The 21893-nt window shown below is 42.2% G+C and overlaps 2 protein-coding genes across 3 annotated transcripts; both read left to right on the forward strand.

Moving 5' to 3' along the window:
- Positions 1 to 1325: 1325 nt before the first annotated feature.
- On the forward strand, positions 1326 to 2415 carry map1lc3c (microtubule associated protein 1 light chain 3 gamma). Its single transcript, XM_005817074.2, has 4 exons — positions 1326 to 1413; positions 1490 to 1545; positions 1617 to 1723; positions 2143 to 2415. The coding sequence occupies exons 1-4, from the start codon at positions 1353 to 1355 to the stop codon at positions 2303 to 2305; spliced, it is 387 nt and encodes a 128-aa protein (XP_005817131.1). The 5' UTR covers positions 1326 to 1352; the 3' UTR covers positions 2306 to 2415.
- Positions 2416 to 7202: 4787 nt separating this feature from the next.
- Positions 7203 to 21803, forward strand: LOC111608715 (CD209 antigen-like protein E). Of its 2 annotated transcripts, none has more exons than XM_023334626.1 (8): positions 7203 to 7326; positions 8520 to 8650; positions 8990 to 9095; positions 12191 to 12280; positions 13872 to 14078; positions 17483 to 17729; positions 21321 to 21462; positions 21574 to 21803. In XM_023334626.1, the coding sequence occupies exons 3-8, from the start codon at positions 9005 to 9007 to the stop codon at positions 21577 to 21579; spliced, it is 783 nt and encodes a 260-aa protein (XP_023190394.1). In that variant the 5' UTR covers positions 7203 to 7326; positions 8520 to 8650; positions 8990 to 9004; the 3' UTR covers positions 21580 to 21803. The 2 variants fall into 2 exon arrangements, with proteins under 2 accessions (XP_023190394.1, XP_023190395.1); XM_023334627.1 differs by having other exon boundaries at positions 8996 to 9095.
- The last annotated feature ends 90 nt before the right edge of the window (positions 21804 to 21893 follow it).

Consider the following 21893-nt stretch of genomic DNA (forward strand, 5'->3'; position numbering starts at 1 on the left):
TAATAATAATACTAATAATAATAATAATACTAATAATAATAATAATAATAATAATAATAATAATACGAATAAATACTAATATATAATAATAAATATAAATAATAATAATAAATAATAATAATAATCCTAATAATACTAATAATACTAATAATACTAATACTAATAAATACTAAAGAATAATAATAATAATACTAAATAATACTAATTACTAATAATACTAATAATAATAATAATAATAATAATAACTAATAATACTAATAATAATACATATAAATAATATAAATATACTAAATAATAATAATAATACTAATAATACTAATAATAATAATAATAATAATAATAATAATACTAATAATACTAATAATACTATTAATAATAATAATAATAATAATACTAATAATACTAATAATAATACTACTAATAATAATAATAATACTACTAATAATAATAATAATACTAATAATACTAATAATAATACTACTACTACTAATAATAATACTAATAATAATAATAATACTAATAATAATAATACTAATAATACTACTACTACTACTACTACTAATAATAATAATACTAATAATAATACTACTACTAAGAATAATACTAATAATAATAAATTAAGATGCTTTTTACTTATTTTTCTTTATCTTAATTAGTTTTATTGCGTCTTCAGTTGATTTTAAATACTTTTTTAAAACCCTGGCTGAAATACTTTTTAAAATATGCAATTATTTGGTTCTATTAATTATTATATAATTTTATTTTTGTTTTATTAAAAACCGTCTGCTGTTTGTATTGAATATAAATCTCTGCTTATCTTATTCCACTTATTTTTTATTCTTTTCTGATTTTAGTTTGAACATTTTTCCTCCTCGTCATCAGAACCAGAACCGAGTTTCCGGCTCTTTGGACTGAATATCGTTCCTCTTCTTCACTCTCGTCTTGTTCTGTTCAGTTCCATCATTTGTTAAAGACACAAATTGGTCCACATGTAAAACAAATCAATTAAATTACAAGTAAATAAAATAAAAATCACAAATTTAAGTCACAGGTTTACCAAAAGGCTAAGCTGCCGGAGGTTCCAGATATTCCAACTGTTGTGAAATTTTTCAGTCAGTGAATAAAAGCAAACAGGAAATGATGAAAAAGTTAAATTATAGTTTGCGATTTAATAAAGAAAAACTTCACAGTAATTATCGCCTTTAAACCTTGTCCAGCGGCCCCCCGGGGCCCCACCCGGCCCGGGGCCCCGCTGGCCGCTGACCGGCCCTGCGGTTCTGCGCTGATCAGCTGATGCGCCGCAGCCGCCAGTATTTAAACGTGGCTGCGCGGCGGTTCGGTCCAGACCCAGCATGCCTCCGCTCGATCGAACCGCGCAGCAGAACAAAACCTTCAAACAGCGCAAGAGCTTCGGTGAGTCTCAGAACCGGAACCGGGGATCCAGAACTCTGAAGGAAAAACTCACTCAGGTTCCGTTTTCTCTCCGCAGCTACCAGGAAGATGGAGGTGGAGGGGATCCGGTCCAAATTCCCCAACAAGATCCCGGTGAGTGTCCGGTTCGGCCGTGGTTCTGGAGCTGGTTCTGTTTGAACTCACCTGGTTTCCCTGAACTTCAGGTGATCATCGAGCGATACGAGAAGGAGAAAAACCTTCCGCCTCTGGACAAAACCAAGTTCCTGGTTCCGCACGAACTCACCATGACCCAGTTCATCACCATCATCAGGTAGGCGGAACCAGTTCTGGAACTGGTTCTGATAATGTGGGGGTTCAGAGCTGAAGGGATCCGTCTAATTCCTGAAAATCACTCCTTAGTCTGACTCCATGTCCACATGGTTCTGGTCCCTGGCCGGTTCTGGTTCTGGTCCCGGTCCCCGGTCTGTTCTGGTCCCGGTTCTGGTCCGGTCCTGCCAGCTCACACCGGTCATGTTCTGACCTCTGGATGACCTTTAACCTGCTCGGTCTCAGCTGTCTGCCGTCAATAAATCGATCCTCTGACCGGATCGGACCGCTCTGGTTCTGGGTCCAGTTCTGCTGCTGTCGGGTCGACTTGTTTCCTTCCAGAGCTCTGTTTACTACAGAACCGGTCTGGGTCAGGCCCGGTTCTGTAGTGATGAAACTCGGTTCTGAATGTTTCCCGTCCAGGAACCGGATGGCGCTGCTGCCCAGCCAGGCCTTCTACCTGCTGGTCAGCAGCAGCAGCCTGGCCAGCATGTCGCTCACCATGGCCCAGCTGTACCAGGACCACCAGGACGACGACGGCTTCCTCTACATGACCTACGCCTCCCAGGAGATGTTCGGACTTTGACTGGACCGCAGCTCTGCCGGGCTGAGCCTGCTGTAAATAGAAAATATTTTTATAGATGTTGACTGTAAGATGGTGTTTTAATGATCCAATAAATGTTGACTGTGAAAAGGTCCAGTCTGCCGGTTCTGACTTGGTTCTGCTGCAGGCCGCGAGGCGTTCAGGGTCTTCGGGGAGAAAGAGTGTCTGTGGATTTCAAACAGAAGCTGCAGAACTTTGATATTTAACCTGCAAAGATGTAAAATCAGAATTGAGCAGAAATCCGTTATGAATTATTAAAATGTTTAAGCTGCTGAGCGGGTTTTGGTACCAGGAGGTCCACTGAGCAGCTTAGAACTTAAACAGCCATGATTTGGCCTAAATGATTTCAGCTGCTGCGCTCTGATTGGCTGATTCAGGTTCGGCACTACAACACCTGTACCTAATAAAGTGGCCAGGAACGGATTAAAGTGACAGTTCTGCCCCCTGCTGGCAGAACCTGGGAACTGCAAATTGAGGAAAAAGTTCGGGTCAGAATTATTCATACCCCTGGTTGATGGATTTGATTCTTGTGGCGATAAAGATTTTAATTTTTTTCCAAAAATGGCTAAATTTCAAGTTTCACATTGAAACTTTTACATATTTGAATCTTTTGGGAGATTTCTGTCTTATCCTGCACAAACAAACTTCTTGGCTGCAGTTAATGTAAAGGTTGACCTGAGGTATGAATACTTGTGAGCTGAGCAGCAGACCTGAGGTTTGTCCAGGTCATCAGAGTCGAGTCTCCGTGTTTCTGCTGGCGGTTCGCAGCTCTGGCCTCAACGGGACGGAGAACTTCAGATTATCTGTAGGATTAAAGTTTGGACTCACTGCGGCTCCCAAAGCCGACCAGCAGTTTGGACCCGGCAAACGGAGCCGCCGGCTGGTCCACTGGACACAAACCAGGTTTTATTTTTACTCTCGGGTCATTTGACTCGTTTCTGTCTGAGCAGAGAAGTGAGTTATGATTCGGCCTGGTTGTTGTTGGACTGAAATAAACGTGACGTAGCATGAAGATTTCAAAACTGTCAGTAACGACACTTTTATTAACTTTTATATTAACTTTTAATATAAGTTAATGAATCTGCATTAAAAGTGTCAGAACAAGACGTTCAGAAAGCCTTCATGTGTCGCGTCAGTTTTATTCGTCCCTTCAGAATTTTTTTTTTTAATAATTATATTTATTGGTTTTCAATGTTTTGACAAATAAATACAAGAACAAGAGAACAATCCAGCTCTTATAGTTACATACCTGTAAATATACATACATACACACCAAAGAGAAAAGAAGGAAGGGAAGAAGAGAAAACAATGAAAGACAAATGGTCGACACCAGAACATTTCAGATCTTTACAATTCGGTCCTCAAATTACAAATCCTCTCCAGAGAAGCACAGAAGTTTCAAATCCTACATAAGAAATAAAAGGTTCCCAAACTTTATGAAAGTTATCTTCTTTATCGTGCAGTTTGCTCGTTAAATAGTCCAGAGATATTTAGTCCAGTACTATATTTAGCCATTGTGATTTACTTGGAGCTTTGTCAGAAATCCAATTCAGTACCACAAAAAGTGATCATTCTGTAGAGCGACGCTGACATTTACCAGTAATGCCGGCGTCAGTTAAACCAAGTAGTAAATACAGAGGATTGAATTGTGTGCAAACAGAGAAAATCTTATCTAATTCACATTTTATTATATACCAAAAATGTTGAATTTCCCTGCAGGACCAGTAACAATGTGTAAGACCACCAGTATCTGCTCTACATTTTAGACATAATGGCAAGAAGCTTGTATTGAACTTCCTTCGCTGAGATGGAGAAATGTTGCACGGTGTAAGATTTTCAATTGCATGGCCTTAACCCGACTGCAAATACTTAAAGACTTTGGGTTAGGGTAGGCATTCTTCCAAGCCTCGTCCCGCCCCTCCTGATCTATTGCCCACTGCAGTTCCCTTTCCCAGACTTATTTTAAGTGTAATGTATTTGATAAGGGTGCTCTTTCAGTAAATTGTAAAAGGTTTTAATTGAAGTTTTTACCCCAGGGGAAAACAGCTGTTTTTCACACACTGAAATTGTTTGGTCTACATGGAGTTTGGTTTTTTTCTGTATGAAATCTCTCATTTGTAAATAGCGAAAGAAATCCTGTCTCCCAATGTCATATTTATCCATTAGTTGAGAGAATGATAACGTGGCCCCTTCCATCAAGTCAGAAAGTACGATTTCCCTTTATTGACCATATTTTAAAGCCAGAGTCCATAGAGCCTGGAAGGAACACGGGGTTATCACAGATGGGTGTAAGAGGTGATTCAAAAACCTGTCCTCAGGTTTTTGAACCATTTGCCATGCCCTCACAGTGTTAATAGTAATGGGGTTACTGCAGTACATTTTTATAATATTATTTTTTTTCAAAAAAAGTAAATTTTTTAAAGGGAACCTGGACATAGAGCTTTCTATATGGAGCCACAGAGAGGCAGGACCCCCTGTCCAATCAGCAGCAGCACACATATGGGCACTGATCTGATACTTTCGTATGTCTGGGAGAGCAAGGCCTCCACCTGTGGATGGGAGGCACAGTGTAGAAATTTTTAAGCGTGGTTTCCTTCCTGCCCATATAAAAGAACTTAGCCACCCATTTAGAACCTTAATTGTTTTACGGAGAAAAAGAACTGGAATCATCTGTATGGGATATAAAAGTCTGGGCAGGACATTAATTTTTAGGAGAGACACGCGGCCCAACCAAGAGAGAGGCAGTGTCCTCCATCTTTCGAGGTCCAGCCGGATCCGTTCAAATAAGGGAGTGAAATTGGCCCTATACATTTTGTCGAATGAGGGGGTAATTTTTATTCCCAGGTATGAAAATCCTTCTGGGGACCAAGTGAAAGGAAAAGGAGCAGGTACAGATGGTTGATGTTTTAATGTGCCTAGTGGCAAAACCTCTGATTTGTTGTAATTGATTTTATAGCCCGAAAAATCCCCAAACCTGTTAATGGTCTCTATGAGATGTGGAATAGAGTCCTCAGGCTGAGACAGAAATATGAGCACATCGTCGGCATATAAAGTAATCTTGTGTTTCTCTCTCCAATGGTCAGACCGCCTATCCCCCCATGGGTCGCACCGCCTCCGCCAGAGGCTCTATAACTAGAGCAAACAGCAGGGGGCGAAAGGGGGCAGCCTTGGTGTGTTCCCCTCCGCACCTGAAAGTTTGGCGATCGTAAACCGTTAGTAATAACAGCTGAACAGGGCTCACTGGAAAATATTCTGATCCAATTGACAAAATTTTCCCCCAAACCGAACTTTCTCAGAGTGTAGAAGAGATTTGACCACTCAACGCCATCAAATGCCTTTTCAGCGTCTAGGGAGACGACTAGACCAGGCATTGCACTTTGACTGAAGAACTGGATCACGTTGAGGAACCTACGCATGTTATTGAAGGAGCTACGTCCCTTAATGAAGCCAGTTTGATCTTCATTGATCCCTTCAGATTAAAGTTCTGCCACTTTACTGGGTTTGAAAGTTTGGCTGCATGTTGTGGTTTTTCTGTTTAAATGATTTTATCCAAAGCAAAGTCTGACTAACTAAAACTGCCCTCTGGGTCTGCTCTTTCTTTCTTCTCTCTCTGATTATGATTTATCATTTATGGTCTTTGGGCCAGTAGCTAGCTGCAGGATTTGTTAGTTAATCTGTTTTTGTTAATAATTCCCATCGTTTGGAGACGCTGTGCTGATTGGAGTTCATTTCTTCCTGACTGGTTATCAGCTGGAGCCCCGACTTCTTCTTACCTAAAAGACTCTTGACTCAATTCATCATGTTGCTATAATAAATCATTAATCTGAATCATTAGTGGTTGAGAAAAACATTGATGTGTTTGATGCAGAGATCTTCATTTCATTTTAAACTGCTTGGTTGGTTTTAAACTTTCTTTCCTGACCTCTTCTCTCTTCACCCACCTTCAGGAAACCAGACAGTCTTCAAGCTCCCAGATCCAGACTCAATGTAAGAAAATCAATTCAGGCTTTCTGAGGCTCGCATGCAGACAAGTCCTAAAGTCAAGCTTCGAGTCTCTCTGTGTGATTTGAGTCCTAATCTGTCAGAAAGCAGAACCAGAATAAGACAAGTTAAGCTGGACAACAGAAAGAAAAGGAGGCAGAAAGATCCTGGAGGCAGGAAAGTCTTCAGTTTTAAAACACAAAGTCTGCTTTATAAAATGAAGTTGGGAATGGAAGTAAAGTTGTGGAGTGGGTTTGGTTCTGGTTGGTTACATGAAACCAGGACGATGATCAGTAAAGCATCATCTTTCGGTTTCTTACAGAAAAACAACCAAACTGCATTCTGAGCTTCCTCTGAGTCTGGATCGGACCGGCAGGTTCAACCCGTCTGTAACTACAGAACTTCACCTGATCGGTGTCCGGGCTCCAGAACCTTCCTGTGTTCTGTTCTGTGAACGCTGAATTGACCAGCAGATATTCCCTTCAGTACTGAAGAATGTTCAGAATCCACCCAAAACCTAAAACAGATTCAACTTTAAAGCTTTTAACTGTAAATTAAACATGATGCAATAACATAACATTTTTTAAAGTATAAAACAGGAAATGTAAATCAAGACAAACTTCCTGTTTGATGTTTAGATAAATATGATCATTTTCTCATTTCAAACAGTTCTAGGATTATTTTCTGTCACTTTGTATCGCAGGGTGAAAAAAGGCTCAATCTAAAGTGGTTCTGTTTAGGTTCTGGTTCTTTTTGTTTTAAGAGGTTGATGCAGCTCAGAATTGAAGAATGAACCCAAAATAAGAAACCTTTCCAAACGACAGAAACAGGAAATGAAACCAGCAGAAAGTTCAAACCCTGGAAACTTGTTTTAACATGCAGAGTCTGGAAGCTGATCACATGATCAGCAGCTGAACTTTTTCTGTCTTTAACTCGTTTCCAGCTTCCAGCAGAAACACATCAGATCTCAGTGGAACATGAAGAACCTGCAGCAACGAGCCGAGATTTAAAGAAGAATCCAGGTGAGTAAAACTATCCCACATCTGGACGCCTTCATCTGAAACATGGAGAGTTTTACGGTCCGTCATGAAGATCAAACCTTCCCAGAGACGCTGGTTTCCGTCCCATCGAGGGGAGGAAGAGCTCCACACACACGCCACACACACTCCACACACACACCACACACACACCACACACACTCCACACACACTCCACACACACTCCACACACACGCCACACACACTCCACACACACACCACACACACTCCACACACACGCCACACACACTCCACACACACTCCACACACACTCCACACACACGCCACACACACACCACACACACTCCACACACACGCCACACACACTCCACACACACTCCACACACACTCCACACACACTCCACACACACGCCACACACACTCCACACACACGCCACACACACGCCACACACACTCCACACACACTCCACACACACTCCACACACACGCCACACACACTCCACACACACGCCACACACACTCCACACACACGCCACACACACTCCACACACACTCCACACACACACCACACACACTCCACCTCCAACCTGCAGCTCTACAGCTCTTCCCTGTCTGCCCTTTGACCTTCTCTGATCGGATGAATGGAGGTCCTGATAGGTCAGAGTTCAACAGCCTGACCCCTGTCCAGAGACTCGTCAGATTTGATTTGTGTAGCATCTTTCAGCAGAAAGACATTTCAAAGAGTTTTACGTCACAAAAACAGAATCAACAACTGGAACATTTAGTTAAATTCATCGTTAAATTCTTAATCAATTATGTTTCCAAAGCCACTAATAACATCTGGGTTTTTAATCTGGATTTAAAGGAACTCAGTGTTTCGGCTGTTTTGCACTTTTCTGGAAGTTTGTTCCAGATTGAGGAGAAAAATGCTTCTCTGGTCAGAACCGGAACCAGACCCTGAGAGGTCTGCAGGTTGATTGGTTCTGAGGCGCTCAGCGATTTATAAACCAGGAACCTTCAGCCTGAGCCTCAGTCAGAAGAAACAGGATTTACTTCACTGAGACAGAAAACGGCGACAGGTTAAATCCATTTTAATAACTGTATTAATGACTATTTGAGAATGAAGCTAATAAAGTCCTGAGGTCTGCTTTGATCCGATTGGTGACGTAAAACCAGGCTCAGCAGAACCCGGTACTGTAAATCATGTCATCTTGTAGTTTTAGACTCTGCAGAAAACTGGGGAGGAACCAAACGACACCAGAGCTTCCTCTTACCGTCTGCTGCAGAAGTTGGTGGTCAGCTCTCGGTCCGGTTCTGACCGTGGATCAACACCACATTTCACCCGTCTGTAAGTACAGAACTTTATGTTTGTCAGTTTTTACTAAAGACAGTTTTGATTCTCAGCGATTCTCATTTCTCCTCGTTGTTTAGGAATATTTCTCCTCATAAGAATTCACACAAAATGATATTAGAAACTTTTATTCAACTTTAAAACAAAACTAAATGAGGAAGATGAATATTTTAAAAAAATATAAAACAGGAAATATACATCAAGATAAGCCTCCTCATTTCCTGATTGTATGTTGTGTTTCCTGGTTGACGAAGGTTTTTATTAATACATTTTCTCAATTTAAATTGTTGTAAGCTGTTTATTTTTTCTTTCCTTTTTATTATGATTCTGCCAAAGAAACAGAAGCAGAAAATGAACATGGCAACATTTGAAGGCGACGATCAGATGGAATATGAAGAACCTGCATCTGCAGCAAAGAGTCGGGATTTAAAGAAGAATCCAGGTGAGTAAAATAATCCCACAGATTACCTGAAGCGTGCCTGTTATTGATAACTGCATTAAGGTTTATGGACAAACTTCACATTATGTTAAACCGTCCGTTCTGTGGTGTGTTTGTGTTTGAGCTGTTGGTACACATCAGTTAATAACCACATGCAAACATGAATATGATAGCAGCTAAAACGCTTCTTGTTCACGCTGACATCTTCACTCGATCTTCACTGAGAGACGTCAGGATTATTTTAGCAGCTAATCTGAGAAAAACTCAAAAACTGCCTCCAGTCTGCCATGATGGGAGCAGCAGCAGGAGTTTTGGGCCCCAGGACAAAAGTTAAATTGGCCCCCGGCGCAGCAGCTGGGTTTCAGACCTTGAAATGTAAAATACACAGAAACAACGAGGGTCAGAAAACTGGCAGCAAGAACAGCAGGCGGGACGGAAACTGGACTTTTCAGTCCGGAATGAGGCTGGACTCTAGCAGGAGAAGAAGAACCTGAAATGATGGAGGAGATGCTGGTTCCACGCCCAGCAGGACGCTCTGCAGAAGAAACACACACACACACACACACACACACGCACACACACACACACACACACACACACACACACACACACACACACACACACACACACACAGACCAAAACCAGCGCCGCGCTACATGAAAACAATAAAATGTGAAATATGATCAAAAATGTTAATCAAATTGATCTGAGGGATTCACATCCCCATAAAAACACCTAGATATTAAATACTTAGAGCTGAAATAAATGTAACCAATATGATCTAGATAGATAACGCCCTGGGCGTTTGCCCATATCGCTCATGTCAGAAAGCATTAAACAGCAGCTGAGGCGAAACCCTGACGGTAAACAACGACTGTGAACGCCGACCAAAGAGCAACAAGCAAGAAGGCGCTCAGCATGACTGTGACCATGACAACCAGGTATGTGACCATGACAACCAGGTATGTGACCATGACAACCAGGTATGTGACCATGACAACCAGGCAGCTGTGATGTCGACCATCATGGCGGAGATCAACAGCAATCGAAGAGGGTCAGGGTTGTTCTGTCGTTCTTGTTTTATTTATTTGCTAATTAAATAAATATCAATGAATATAAATGAGGATCTGCGTCCTGATCAGGTTTGTCAGATTAATAGCACCTTTAGAAAATAACCTTTTAGCAGCTATTAAACACACTACCAAATATAAATATGTTAAAACATAAGTAATCTAATTAATCTATATAAACTTTGTATTTTTCAAACCTTTTTGTCCTGCTGACTCACAGATAGCCGATGAGACATGATGTGTTTTTAATATAACAAATATTAAAGATGCAAAACCGTTTTGTTGTGTCTGGTTGGAGGGTAAGGGTTAGGGTGAACAGATTTATTACTGGATTCTAGAAAATGTGGTTTAAAGCTGAGATGCTTTGGATGTAAAATATATATTCTCCCTGCTAATAAATCTAAAAGCAAATTTGTCTTTATAATGGCCCATAATTTAATTTTACTTAATAGGAGTCATGATTTAAAATGTAATAAACTTTGACTCTTTATACTTTATGAAATATTTCATCCTATTTGATGGTTGATCTGAATATTTCCACGTTCTACGAACAAATGATGCAATTTATCCTGAGAAACACGGAGAAACTTTGATTGTATTATTATTTTCTCAGTCTGTCGGCTCAACGGCACAGGCAGACTCGTTGCCATGGCAACCAGTAAACAACAGCCCCGGGGGCAGAGCTCAGATTATTTCAAGTGCATCAGGAATTAACACTAAAAAAACACAAAAACATTTCCCACACAAAATAGTAAAACCACCGAACAGAACATTCTGTCTGATGCAGATTTATTTTTGTGAATTTCCATTTTGCATCAACAGGAAGTGATGCCTGAACTTCCTGTGGTTGATTGGCTGATTTAAACACTGTCAGAAGTAATCAGCTCCACTAACCTGCTCTCCACTTTTTATTTAAAGCTTTTTACCGACCTGTGAAATCGGATCCCTTTGTTATCTTGCTATCATGTTAATAATTCATCTCAAATCTTTGCGTCTCCTTCTCAGATTATTTGCTTCCATTTTCCTGACCATTGATATTCGGACTCCATGTGGCTCACAGTGAGTCACATGACCTCCGACCCACTGGGTCACTGAGCGACTTGCTATTTATGTTTTACAAAGGAAGTTAAAAATCATTTCCTGGCTGTTGATGCTTTTTTGTTATTTTTTGATCATTTCCTTTATTTAAGCAGGTTAACCCAATGAGATCTGGATCTTATTTTCAAGAGGAACCTGGGCAGAAAATCTGCGATACAGCAACCTGGTTACAAAATCAAACTAATAATACATAAGCACAAGTGTAAAACAATAGAAAACCATTTAAAATCAGTGACGCTGGTTAATCGAATCTCGTTTCTTGTTTTCAAGAAGAAATAAATCCAATAAAATCAGTTCTGACATCTTGAGTTCAGACTGGAGCTGATTCAGGCTGAAGGAGCCAAAACACCGACTGATCGCTTCCCCTTTTCAGTTCGAACACGTGGAAAATGCAAATGAAAAATATTATTAGAGTGTAAAGAAAAGGAAATAACAGATCTATGTAAGAGAGCTAAAGTATGCTGGAGCCGAGCCGAGTAGAGATCAGGATCATCAGGTGATTATTTCTCCGTAAAGGAACCAATCAGCTTCTGCATAAAGTCACAATGATGAGTAAAACGTCTGCTACTGGTTAGAAACCTTAAAGCTCAATGATACACAATATTCAGTGACTGAAGGTCGAAACATTTATATATAAAACTTCTCCATCATCCAGGAGAGGCAGGAAAGTTGCTGCTGCAAATTTACTTCTAGCTTACAGAGAAACAAGATCACTTTAGATAATTAAACCTAATCTTCATTTTCAATGTTCGGAACAAATTTGCTACGGTCTTGAAATAAAATCCCGAGTCCGAGATGAAACCGAGACCATCAAAAAATGGCCTTGAGACCAAAACCGGTTCTACACCAGAATCAATAAAACCCTGAACATGTCATGTTTCTGATGTTTCTGGCCGTCACTTCCTGATAGTTTCTCTTTCCTTCTGGCAGGAGGAAAAGTTTTCCGTCTGCTTCTCCTGAGCTTCGGACTTCTCTGCATCCTCCAATCTGCCCTCAACATCTCACTGCGCTTGACTTCCTGTGAGTTCACTGCAGCTTCCTGTCTGCATGTCCTCCTGGTTACTGAAGACAAACTTTGACCAAAAACTACTCTGAGGTAGACACTGCTTTCAGGCTTTAACTAGACCAGCTTCCTCCCATTCTGCTGAATGAACTCTGGATCAGAGGGTTCAGAACTCGTCAGATAATCAGAAAACTTGGGTTTGATTCCAGCCACATGCTGATGTGCCTCTGGGCAAGGCACTAACCCCAGGCTGCCTACTGATCTGTGTGTCACTGTATAAATGTGTGTGTGAGCAGGACTAGAAAACCATTTAATGGGTTTGGTCCATTCCCAGTAAAACTGCAGATGGTTCTGTTGGGAACATTTGGACTTCAGCTGCCAGATCCAGCTGAGGTTTGGTGCTGTTGTGATGGAACCTGGTAGAACCCGAGTCAGATTTCTGCAGTTTGGAGCAGAGAAGCTCCCTGGCATCCAGCCTGTCCTGGCGGCTGCAGCTCGCTGCCCAAACTCCACTTCCTGTCTGCAGTCAATAGACCTCAAGTAAAAGAAACAGTAGAAAAGTTAAAGTACTTCCAGAAAGTACCAGATGTGCAGCAAACCACAGACAGTATATGCAATCAGTCAGGTCTTTAGTTACAGTATCAATCAATCAATCAATCAATCAGTTTGATTGATTCAATTGAATCAATCAAACTGATTGATTGATTGATTGGTTACAGTAGGAGTTGTGTTTGCTGATGGCTGTTTGGATAAATAAGCTGCTCAGTTCTGCAGCCCAGAGACAGAAACCTTTGACTGAATAAACTCTTTCTTTCCAGCCACCATGTTGGGATGAGGCCTGGTTCTGGACTGGTGGGTCTGGTTCTGGACTGGTGTGCTCCCATTGGCTGGCTCTCAGAGATGAGGCGGACTGACTGTGGGCTGTAGGGGCCACCCTGGGTTCTGCTCGGCCCTCCAGGGTCTGGATAAGAGATGTAGTGGTAAAGGAGCAGCTTCAGGTCATAAAGAAAGTAGAGTTTTCTGTCTGGGCCATAGAACGTCTGAACGGCCTTCTGGCTGGAGGAGCTCGGATCTTAACTCCCCCTGCTGGCCAGATGCCGCTGAAACACAACCAGTTGCATCATCGAGGCGGAACTAGTTTGATTTGATCAAAAATCAAATCCGGCCTTAGACATGTCGGCTACCAGCGACTCTATGGAACAACTGAAACGCCAAGACAGGATCGGTAAAAAAGCTTCTTCCATAGGTTGGCTGGACTCCCATAGGAATGAGGGAGGAGCTCAATATTTGGTGAAGGTATTTTATAAAAACGTATGAAAATAATTTTAAATGACTGGAATCTCTTTCTATATTTCTGTGTCTTTTCGCTTTGAGATGAGATTTGTTCTGTGACATAAAGTCATGTTGTTTTCATGCTCTCCTCAACAGAGGAGCAGTTAAAAGGTGAAAGCATGAAGGATTCATTACATCCAGACATTTCAGACACACGTTCATATCGTAACCATAACGATTCAGATTGTTGTCCAGATCTGAAGCTTAGTTGAAGCATCAGATTCACCGTTACAGATAAACGTCTGTAAGAATAAACTTACTTTGTACACACCACAGATTGTTCCCTTTACCCTGAGGACTGTGACAAAAACCTGACCGGACGCCACAGCCAGGACTCTGGCACTGACCCCGCCGGGGAACCCGACCAGAACCCGACTTCACAACCTGCTGGGGAGGCGCTGAAAGCCCAGATCCAACAGATGAAAGAGCTGTTATGTGTTTCTGGCAGCAAGGCAGTAAAACTGGACGTGGATTTAAAAGCATGTGAGTAAGTGGGAACAAAATCCCTCAGGAATGACCTACCTGTCTACAAACATACAAGCAGGGACCGTTGTCATGGTTACTCCAACACCTGGCGGCAGTCTGCCAGCAGCCGTCTCTATTTCAGGCAAATTAGGTTGTATAAATGAAAGACCCACATGCATGTGCAGTTTTATCCATCTGAATGTTTTTGTGCTGATTCACACATGAGGCTCTGGACTCTGGTGGCTGATAATGTTCACTTTGGTTTGTTGAAGGGATAAATATTGTTGGCATTAATCTGTCCCACACAGACAGACAGACATGTAGCAGATAACACGTCTAGCTCGCTCTTATCAAAGTCCACCACTATGTGGCGCTGTGAAATGGCTCAATTTGATTGGTCCACGCCACAGGTCTTACCTTGGGTTGGTTGAAGGTGGGGCGTTATTTACAAAATGTGAAAAATGTTTCATCTGATCTTCAAACTTTAAAAACATTTTTAAAAATCCATCCAAATGAGCTCAAATGTTCAGATTTTCTCTTGAATTGTTCTTTCTTTACTCTATGTTCATATTTCTCTCTTTTGTGTTAAACACAAACATCTGTATTTTCCAAAATCCCCTTCAAATCCAACTAAACTCTCACTAGTGGACCTCAGCAACCATTCTTCATAGTTTGGTACGAATCTGAGCTTCCTTGATGAATAGCAGCAAATCAAACTAAGTGTTCTTAGTGTTTAATAGTTTCTGCATTTATACTTGATCAGAACAACAAGAAACACAAACAGCATAAAAGACAAGCATGCTTGGTTATTCAGTGTTTTAGCTTAAAGTAGCACATTTTGGCCTCAGTTAAAATGAACTGAAGGAATGAGACTCACAATGCCTGCGCAGTGTCCTGCTTGGCCACAAGGTGGAGCCAAATCCACGTAACCTGGGCCAGCACCATGTGTCAAAAAGCCTCAATGTGTGTTTTCACAAATTTCAATAAACTTTAATGGCTTTCATGTACAGACACGTGATTGTGGCTCAACACCACGCCTTCACAATATATATTTTTAATTATCCTAAAATAATGCAGTTATGCTGGAATGCAGTTTTTCAATTCATTTACATAGAAAGAAATTCTTGCGTATGAAAGTACAGAGGAAGAAATCCAACAGGAAGTCTGTTTTTAGCCTGGCCAAGTCAAAAGCCACCCACTTCCTGCTGTCCCTTTGACGGCCAATATGAGCAAATAAAATAAAATAAAATAAAATAAAATAAAATAAAATAAAATAAAATAAAATAAAATAAAATAAAATAGAGCAACACACTCAGTAACCTGAGAGAACAGGTCTGAATCCTGGTCAAACTAAATATCTCATTTTATTTAATTACCCTTGTGATCTATAAAGTATTTTTGAATTTAAATTGACTGCCAACAGAGTCCTTTTCTTAGTTGTAAAGGATTGTAAGACATTAAAAATGTGATTATTGTCATAAGCTGAACAATGTTTCACATCCTTTAAGCGTTGTCTGACTTTTTCTACAAATTATTCCAGCTGTTGATGAACCATTGAAGCCACCGTATCCATATACAGTAATGTTTATTCACACACATTATGACTCAGGTACATGTAGTTCTGCCTACATTCATAATATTATAAAGACTCATAATTCTGGTTCTTTTCTCTACATTTGTTTGCAAGGGGAGGCAGGACAGGCGGCGGGGTGAGGAACTCATTATATAACTGTCATTATTTTTATTTTATATATGTTCCACAGTAATATCTTCTCTCGTTGTCTCGATGCCTCCTGATCAACACAGTGAATGCAAATACTTTGATTGTTTAGACCTGATTTTTAAACATAGGAACAATATGACATAAAATCTGCTTTTTGATCTTTTCTTCATGTTGTGTTGTTTTGATTCTTTCACCTTTGAGAAATCCTGTGTTGTCCATGGCAACCATTCAGCTGCTAAAGACCTGGGTGGACCTAGCCCCGCCTTCAAGGAGCAGCTCCTCCCCCACCCAGCTCCTTCAGACTAGCCAGCAGCAATCAGCTGTCTATAGGAGCTACTTCTCAGAGCAACACTGGTAAAAATGTTAAAGGGTTAATAGAGGAGCCATGTTGGGATGACTTCCTGGAGGCGGAGCTTCAGACAGAACAGGAGCTACTAAACCCTCCTGTTATGTTCCGGGTCAAATTGACCCGTTTTAAAGTTGAAATAAAAAAAATAATAGTTTAAAGTATTTTTTTTGCATGAAACTTTTTCTATTTGTCTTAATAGATGCACTCTACATATAAATTGAAAATTTATTCATTTTACACATTTGTACCAACCCCTGCGTCTACCTTTTACATAGAAACTGTTCGGGTCAATTTGACCCAGCAGTCAAGTTGAAGTGCAACAAAAGATTAAAAAATGTCCAATTCTATATGTTTCCTTGCAGCTATGAACCATATTTCACCGCACACACACACAAACACACCACATACACACACACACACACACCACATACACACACACCACACCACATACACACACCACATACACACACCACACACACACAAGCCCACTTTCTCACTACTCTCTTTACTTCACTAGGAAACTGCGAGAAAGCAGAAAGTGTTCACACAACTTTTGACGGGAATCTTTTCTGTTCCTGTGGACAAACTCCACCCACACCGAGTGACACTCAGCAGAAATGGAGGAAAACATAAAAACTCTCTGCATGACTCATTTATCTTGATTTTAATCAGCGGGTCAATTTGACCCTGAACAGTGTGTGTGTCTCAAGTTCAATTATAAAGATACACATTGAAAAAAATAAAATGTAATATAAAATTTTTTTCAAAAGACCAATTTCAAGGAAATTATTGTTTTTTGTGTTTAGGGTTTTTTCAGTGGACATTAAAAATGTAAATTTCATTTTTATGTCCAAATGAATAAATGAGCAGGTTGTCGTTATTGATCCATAATTTCTGAGAAATAAAAAACATCATTGCACAAATATTGATTGAAATGTTTAATATTGGAGTTAATAATCAGATACAAAAATGTTTTGGAGGAATTTTTTTGTTTCTGACACTAATGCATGATTAAACACTCCCTGGGTCAAAGTGACCCACGAACATCATTGCTGTACCTCTGAAACGAACATAACAAGAGTTTCTTAAAGAGACAGAGACCCAATTTCAAGGCGTTAAATCAGGAAGTTTCTTTTAGTCCTGTTGCTTCATGTCTGATGACCTCTGAGTTGTAGTCAGGCACCAGATTACTGAAAGCATGAAATAGAGCCCAGTTTCACTGAAATGTAACTTCTGATGGAGAGACAATCAGGAGATTCATATTAAAACCTGCAGCAGTTTGTTTATGTCTCCAGTCATTTCCATCATCAGATTAACCATCACTGGTTTTGGTTCTGTCTTTTCTTCCAGTGCCCAGTTCCTTCAAACAACAGTTGGCTACATTTTGTCCAAGCATCTACTACTTTTCCTCTGCCAGGGAAACATGGGGTAAAAGCAGAAAAGATTGTCAGGAAAGAGGAGCAGACCTGGTGATCATCAACAGCAGAGAAGAGCAGAACTTCCTGAGTCGGTTCAAAGAGAGGCTTTGGATCGGACTGACTGACACTGAAAAGGAGGGAGAATGGAAATGGGTCGACGGGACTCGACTGGATACCAGGTCAGTGGTCAGAGGACCTGCAGGTCCAGATGGGAGAGATTACCGAGCTGAGAGGCTGACGACAGTCTGGTTTAAATATAACTCTTTTAAAGACTTCACCACATTTTTAAATGTTTAGGAAACAAAATAAAATATGATCTTATTATTAAAACTTACCTCGAAGTTAATGAATATTGTAAGTTAATATATATTGACTTGTGAATATTAGTCATTAAGATTAGTTATTCATATTTTAACCTTAGTTCAATTTCATAGGGAGATCTATAGCAATTTCAGTTTGGTTTATATATCTTTAATCACTTTATTAAAGCTATTTTGTACCTATTTATAATCTTATTGTCATTCATTTGAACTGAATTGAAGAATTTATTTCAGACATTCCACCAAGAGAAGAAACAACACAATAGAAATAGTATTTACATATTCCTAAGAGTAAATTCAACACCGTTATCTACCAAACACACGATTATTTACAAATTCACCACTTATTTATAGTTTAACATTTGTACCAAGTGTTTAAACAGATTTATTATTTCATTTCATTTCTTTCACAATTTTCACACCTGTGCTCCATCCATCCATCCATCCATCCATCCATCCATCCATCCATCTTCTTCCGCTTATCCGGGGTCGGGTCGTGGGGTAGCAGCTTCAGAAGGGAGGCCCAGACTTCCCTCCCCAGCCACTTCTTCCAGCTCTTCCGGGGGAATCCCGAGGCGTTCCCAGGCCAGCCGAGAGACATCGTCCCTCCAGCATGTCCTTGGTCTTCCGCTCCTCCTGGTGGGACCTGAACTCCTCAGCAGGGAGGCGTCCAGGAGGCCTCCTGACCAGATGCTCCTCAACTGGCTCCTCTCAATGTGAAGGAGCAGCGGCTCTACTCTGAGTCCCTCCCTGATGACTGAGCTTCTCTCTCTAAGGGAGAGCCCAGCCACCCTGCAGAGAAAACCCATTTCGGCCGCTTGTATCCGCGATCTCGTTCTTTCGGTCATGACCCAAAGCTCATGACCATAGATGAGGGTGGGAACGTAGATCGACCGGTAAATCGAGAGCTTCGCTTTTTGGCTCAGCTCTCTCTTCACCACGACGGACCGGTACAGCGCCCGCTTGACGGCAGACGCTGCACCAATCCGCCTGTCGATCTCCCGCTCCCTTCTTCCCCCATTCGTGAACAAGATCCCGAGATACTTGAACTCCTCCACTTGGGGCAGGACACCCCCCCTGACCCGGAGAAGGCACTCCTCTATAATTGGAGCACACCCTCCGGTCCCCCTTTTTGAACAGGGGGACCACCACCCCAGTCTGCCAATCCAGGGGAACTGCCCCCGATGTCCATGCGATATTGCAGAGTCACGTCAGCCAACACAACCCCACAACATCCAGAGCCTTAAGGAACTCCGGGCGGATCCCATCCATCCCCGGGGCCTTGCCACCGAGGAGCTTTTTAACCACCTCGGCGACCTCGTCCCCAGAGATTGGAGAGCCCAACCCAGAGTCCCCAGGCTCAGCTTCCTCAGTGGAAGGCATGTTGGTGGGATTGAGGAGGTCTTCGAAGTACTCTGCCCACCGGCCCACAACGTCCCGAGTAGAGGTCAGCAGCACACCATCCCCACTATAAACAGTGTTGGTGCTGCACTGCTTCCCCCCCCTGAGACGCCGGATGGTGGACCAGAATCGCCTCGAAGCCGTACGGAAGTCTTTCTCCATGGCCTCTTCAAACTCCTCCCACGCCCGAGTTTTTGCCTCAGCAACCACCTGAGCCGCTTCGCCCGCCGGGACCCATCAGCTGCTTCCGGAGTCCCACAGGCCAAAAAGCCCCGATAGGACTCCTTCTTCAGCCTGATGGCATCCCTCACCGAAGGTGTCCACCAACGGGTTCGAGGGTTGCCGCCGCGACAGGCATCGACAACCTTGACAACAGCTCCGACCGGCCGCCTCGACAATGGAGGCACGGAACATGGTCCACTCAGACTCCATGTCCCCCACCTCCCCCGGGACGTGTTCAAAGTTCTGCCGGAGATGGGAGTTAAAGCTCCGTCTCACAGGGGATTCCGCCAGACGTTCCCAGCAGACCCTCACAACACGTTTGGGCCACCAGGTCTGACCGGCTTCCTCCCCCACCACCGGAGCCAACTCACCACCAGGTAGTGGTCAGTGGACAGCTCCGCACCTCTCTTCACCCGAGTGTCCAAGACATTTGGCCGCAGATCCGATGAAACGACGACAAAGTTGATCATCGAACTGCGGCCTAGGGTGTCCTGGTGCCAAGTGCACATATGGACACCCTTATGCCTGAACATGGTGTTCGATATGGACAATCCATGACGAGCACGAGCTGTTGGAGCACGAGCGGTCCAACAACAGAACACCGCTCGAGTTCAGATCGGGGGGGCCGTTCCTCCCAACCACGCCCCTCCAGGTCTCACTGTCATTGTCCACGTGAGTGTTGAAGTCCCCCAGCAGAACAAGGGAGTCCCCAGGAGGAGCACTCTCCAAAAAGGAAGGAGAATCTGAACTGATGTTTGGAGCGTAAGCACAAACAAGAGTCAGAACCCGTCCCCCCACCTGTAGGCGGAGGGAGGCTACCCTCTCGTTCACCGGGGTAAACCCCAACGTACAGGCGCCGAGATGGGGAGCAACAAGTATGCCCACTCCTGCCTGACGCCTCTCACCTTGGGCAACTCCAGAGTGGAAGTATGTCCAGCCCCTCTCAAGGAGGCTGGTTCCAGAACCAGAGCCATGGGTCGAGGTGAGACCGACTATTTCTAGCCGGAACCTCTCAACCTCACACACTAGCTCCGGCTCCTTCCCCACCAGAGAGGTGACATTCCACGTCCCAAGAGCTTCTGCAACCGGGGATCGGACCGCCAGGGTCCCCTCCCTTGGCCGCCACCCATCACACACTGCACCCGACCCTTTTGGCCCCTCTCATAGGTGGTGGGCTCATGGGAGGGGGGGCCCATATTTCCTCTTCGGGCTGAGCCCGGCCGGGCTCCATGGGTAAAAGCCCGGCCACCAGGCCCCCCCTCCAGGCCTGGCTCCAGAGTGGGGCCCTGGTGACCCGCGTCCTGGCGAGGGAACACCAAGTCCAATGTTTCTATTCATCATTTTGGTGCTTCATTTAATTTACCTTATTCTGTAGAGCAACATTATGTTTTAAAGACACTATTTTGTATATTTTTTCAATTTTTAACTCAATATTTTTGTTTTATTTTCTCCTGTTTTTACCTGGTTAAAGAACTTTGTTGGGCTTTGTTTTGTATGTAAAAGGCTCAGCAAATAAAGACTAATTCATCAACTGGGGTTGATTTTTATTTTTTAGATAAAATCTTAATCTTTGAAACAAAAATGAAACTTAAAGTGCACTGCAAAAACACAAAAGTATTTATTGTCTAGCTTCTACTGCAAATATCTTAGTTCACTAAACTAAACTAACTTACAAGTAACTTTTTGGCAAGAAATATGTGCTTGTTTTGAGTAAATAATTTCTTAATATTGACAAAGACATCATATTTCAGCACAAAAGATATTTCCACTGAGCTGCAGTAGCCAGCTGTTTGTAAAGTAAATTTTTTTCTTGTTTTTTATTTGCAGTTACTGGGGTCAAGGTGAGCCAAACAGTCATGAAAATAAAGATGAAAACTGTGGCGAAATCCGACTTTTTGACGAGGAAAACAACTGGAATGATGTTCCCTGTGAAGTTCACAACTACTGGATCTGTGAAAGAAAGTTGCAGGTAAAAGACGGAACTGGATCCCGACACAGCAACAGGTGTTCTGGGTGAACATGCAGGATGTTTTCCTGCGTTGCCGTTGGTAACCAGGTTGTTTCCTCCTCCTGTCATCAGGGATGAAGATGAAAAGCACCAGGAAGGCTCCTGACCTCTGACCTCAGCAGGTAAAGGTCCACCAGGTGGCGCCAGTTGGATGATTCATACTTCGGGTTGGATCCCCACTGGGTCCAGAGCTGCAGCTCCTGGTTCTTCACGTCTGACTTCAGCTTTGCTTTGATTTGAACTTTATTTTCTCTTAATCTTTCAAGTCAGAATGAAAAATAAACTTATTTCATCTCTCCTGAGTTTTTGTGAGACATATTGAATTTTTCCGTTTATTGAATCAGAAACGTCGCCATCATGAAGTCTGAATAGAGTTTAGGACAATAATAAAA

This window comes from Xiphophorus maculatus, chromosome 5 (genome assembly GCF_002775205.1).
Source record: "Xiphophorus maculatus strain JP 163 A chromosome 5, X_maculatus-5.0-male, whole genome shotgun sequence".
Taxonomy (NCBI): domain Eukaryota; kingdom Metazoa; phylum Chordata; class Actinopteri; order Cyprinodontiformes; family Poeciliidae; genus Xiphophorus; species Xiphophorus maculatus.

Coding starts and splice junctions, on each gene's coding strand:
- map1lc3c (XM_005817074.2), top strand. CDS start 1,353: ATGCCTCCGCTCGATCGAACCGCGCAGCAGAACAAAACCTTCAAACAG. Junction 1,414..1,489: donor CAAACAGCGCAAGAGCTTCG/GTGAGTCTCAGA, acceptor TTCTCTCCGCAG/CTACCAGGAAGATGGAGGTG. Junction 1,724..2,142: donor CAGTTCATCACCATCATCAG/GTAGGCGGAACC, acceptor TTTCCCGTCCAG/GAACCGGATGGCGCTGCTGC.
- LOC111608715 (XM_023334626.1), top strand. CDS start 9,005: ATGAACATGGCAACATTTGAAGGCGACGATCAGATGGAATATGAAGAA. Junction 9,096..12,190: donor GGATTTAAAGAAGAATCCAG/GTGAGTAAAATA, acceptor TCCTTCTGGCAG/GAGGAAAAGTTTTCCGTCTG. Junction 12,281..13,871: donor CTCACTGCGCTTGACTTCCT/GTGAGTTCACTG, acceptor TACACACCACAG/ATTGTTCCCTTTACCCTGAG.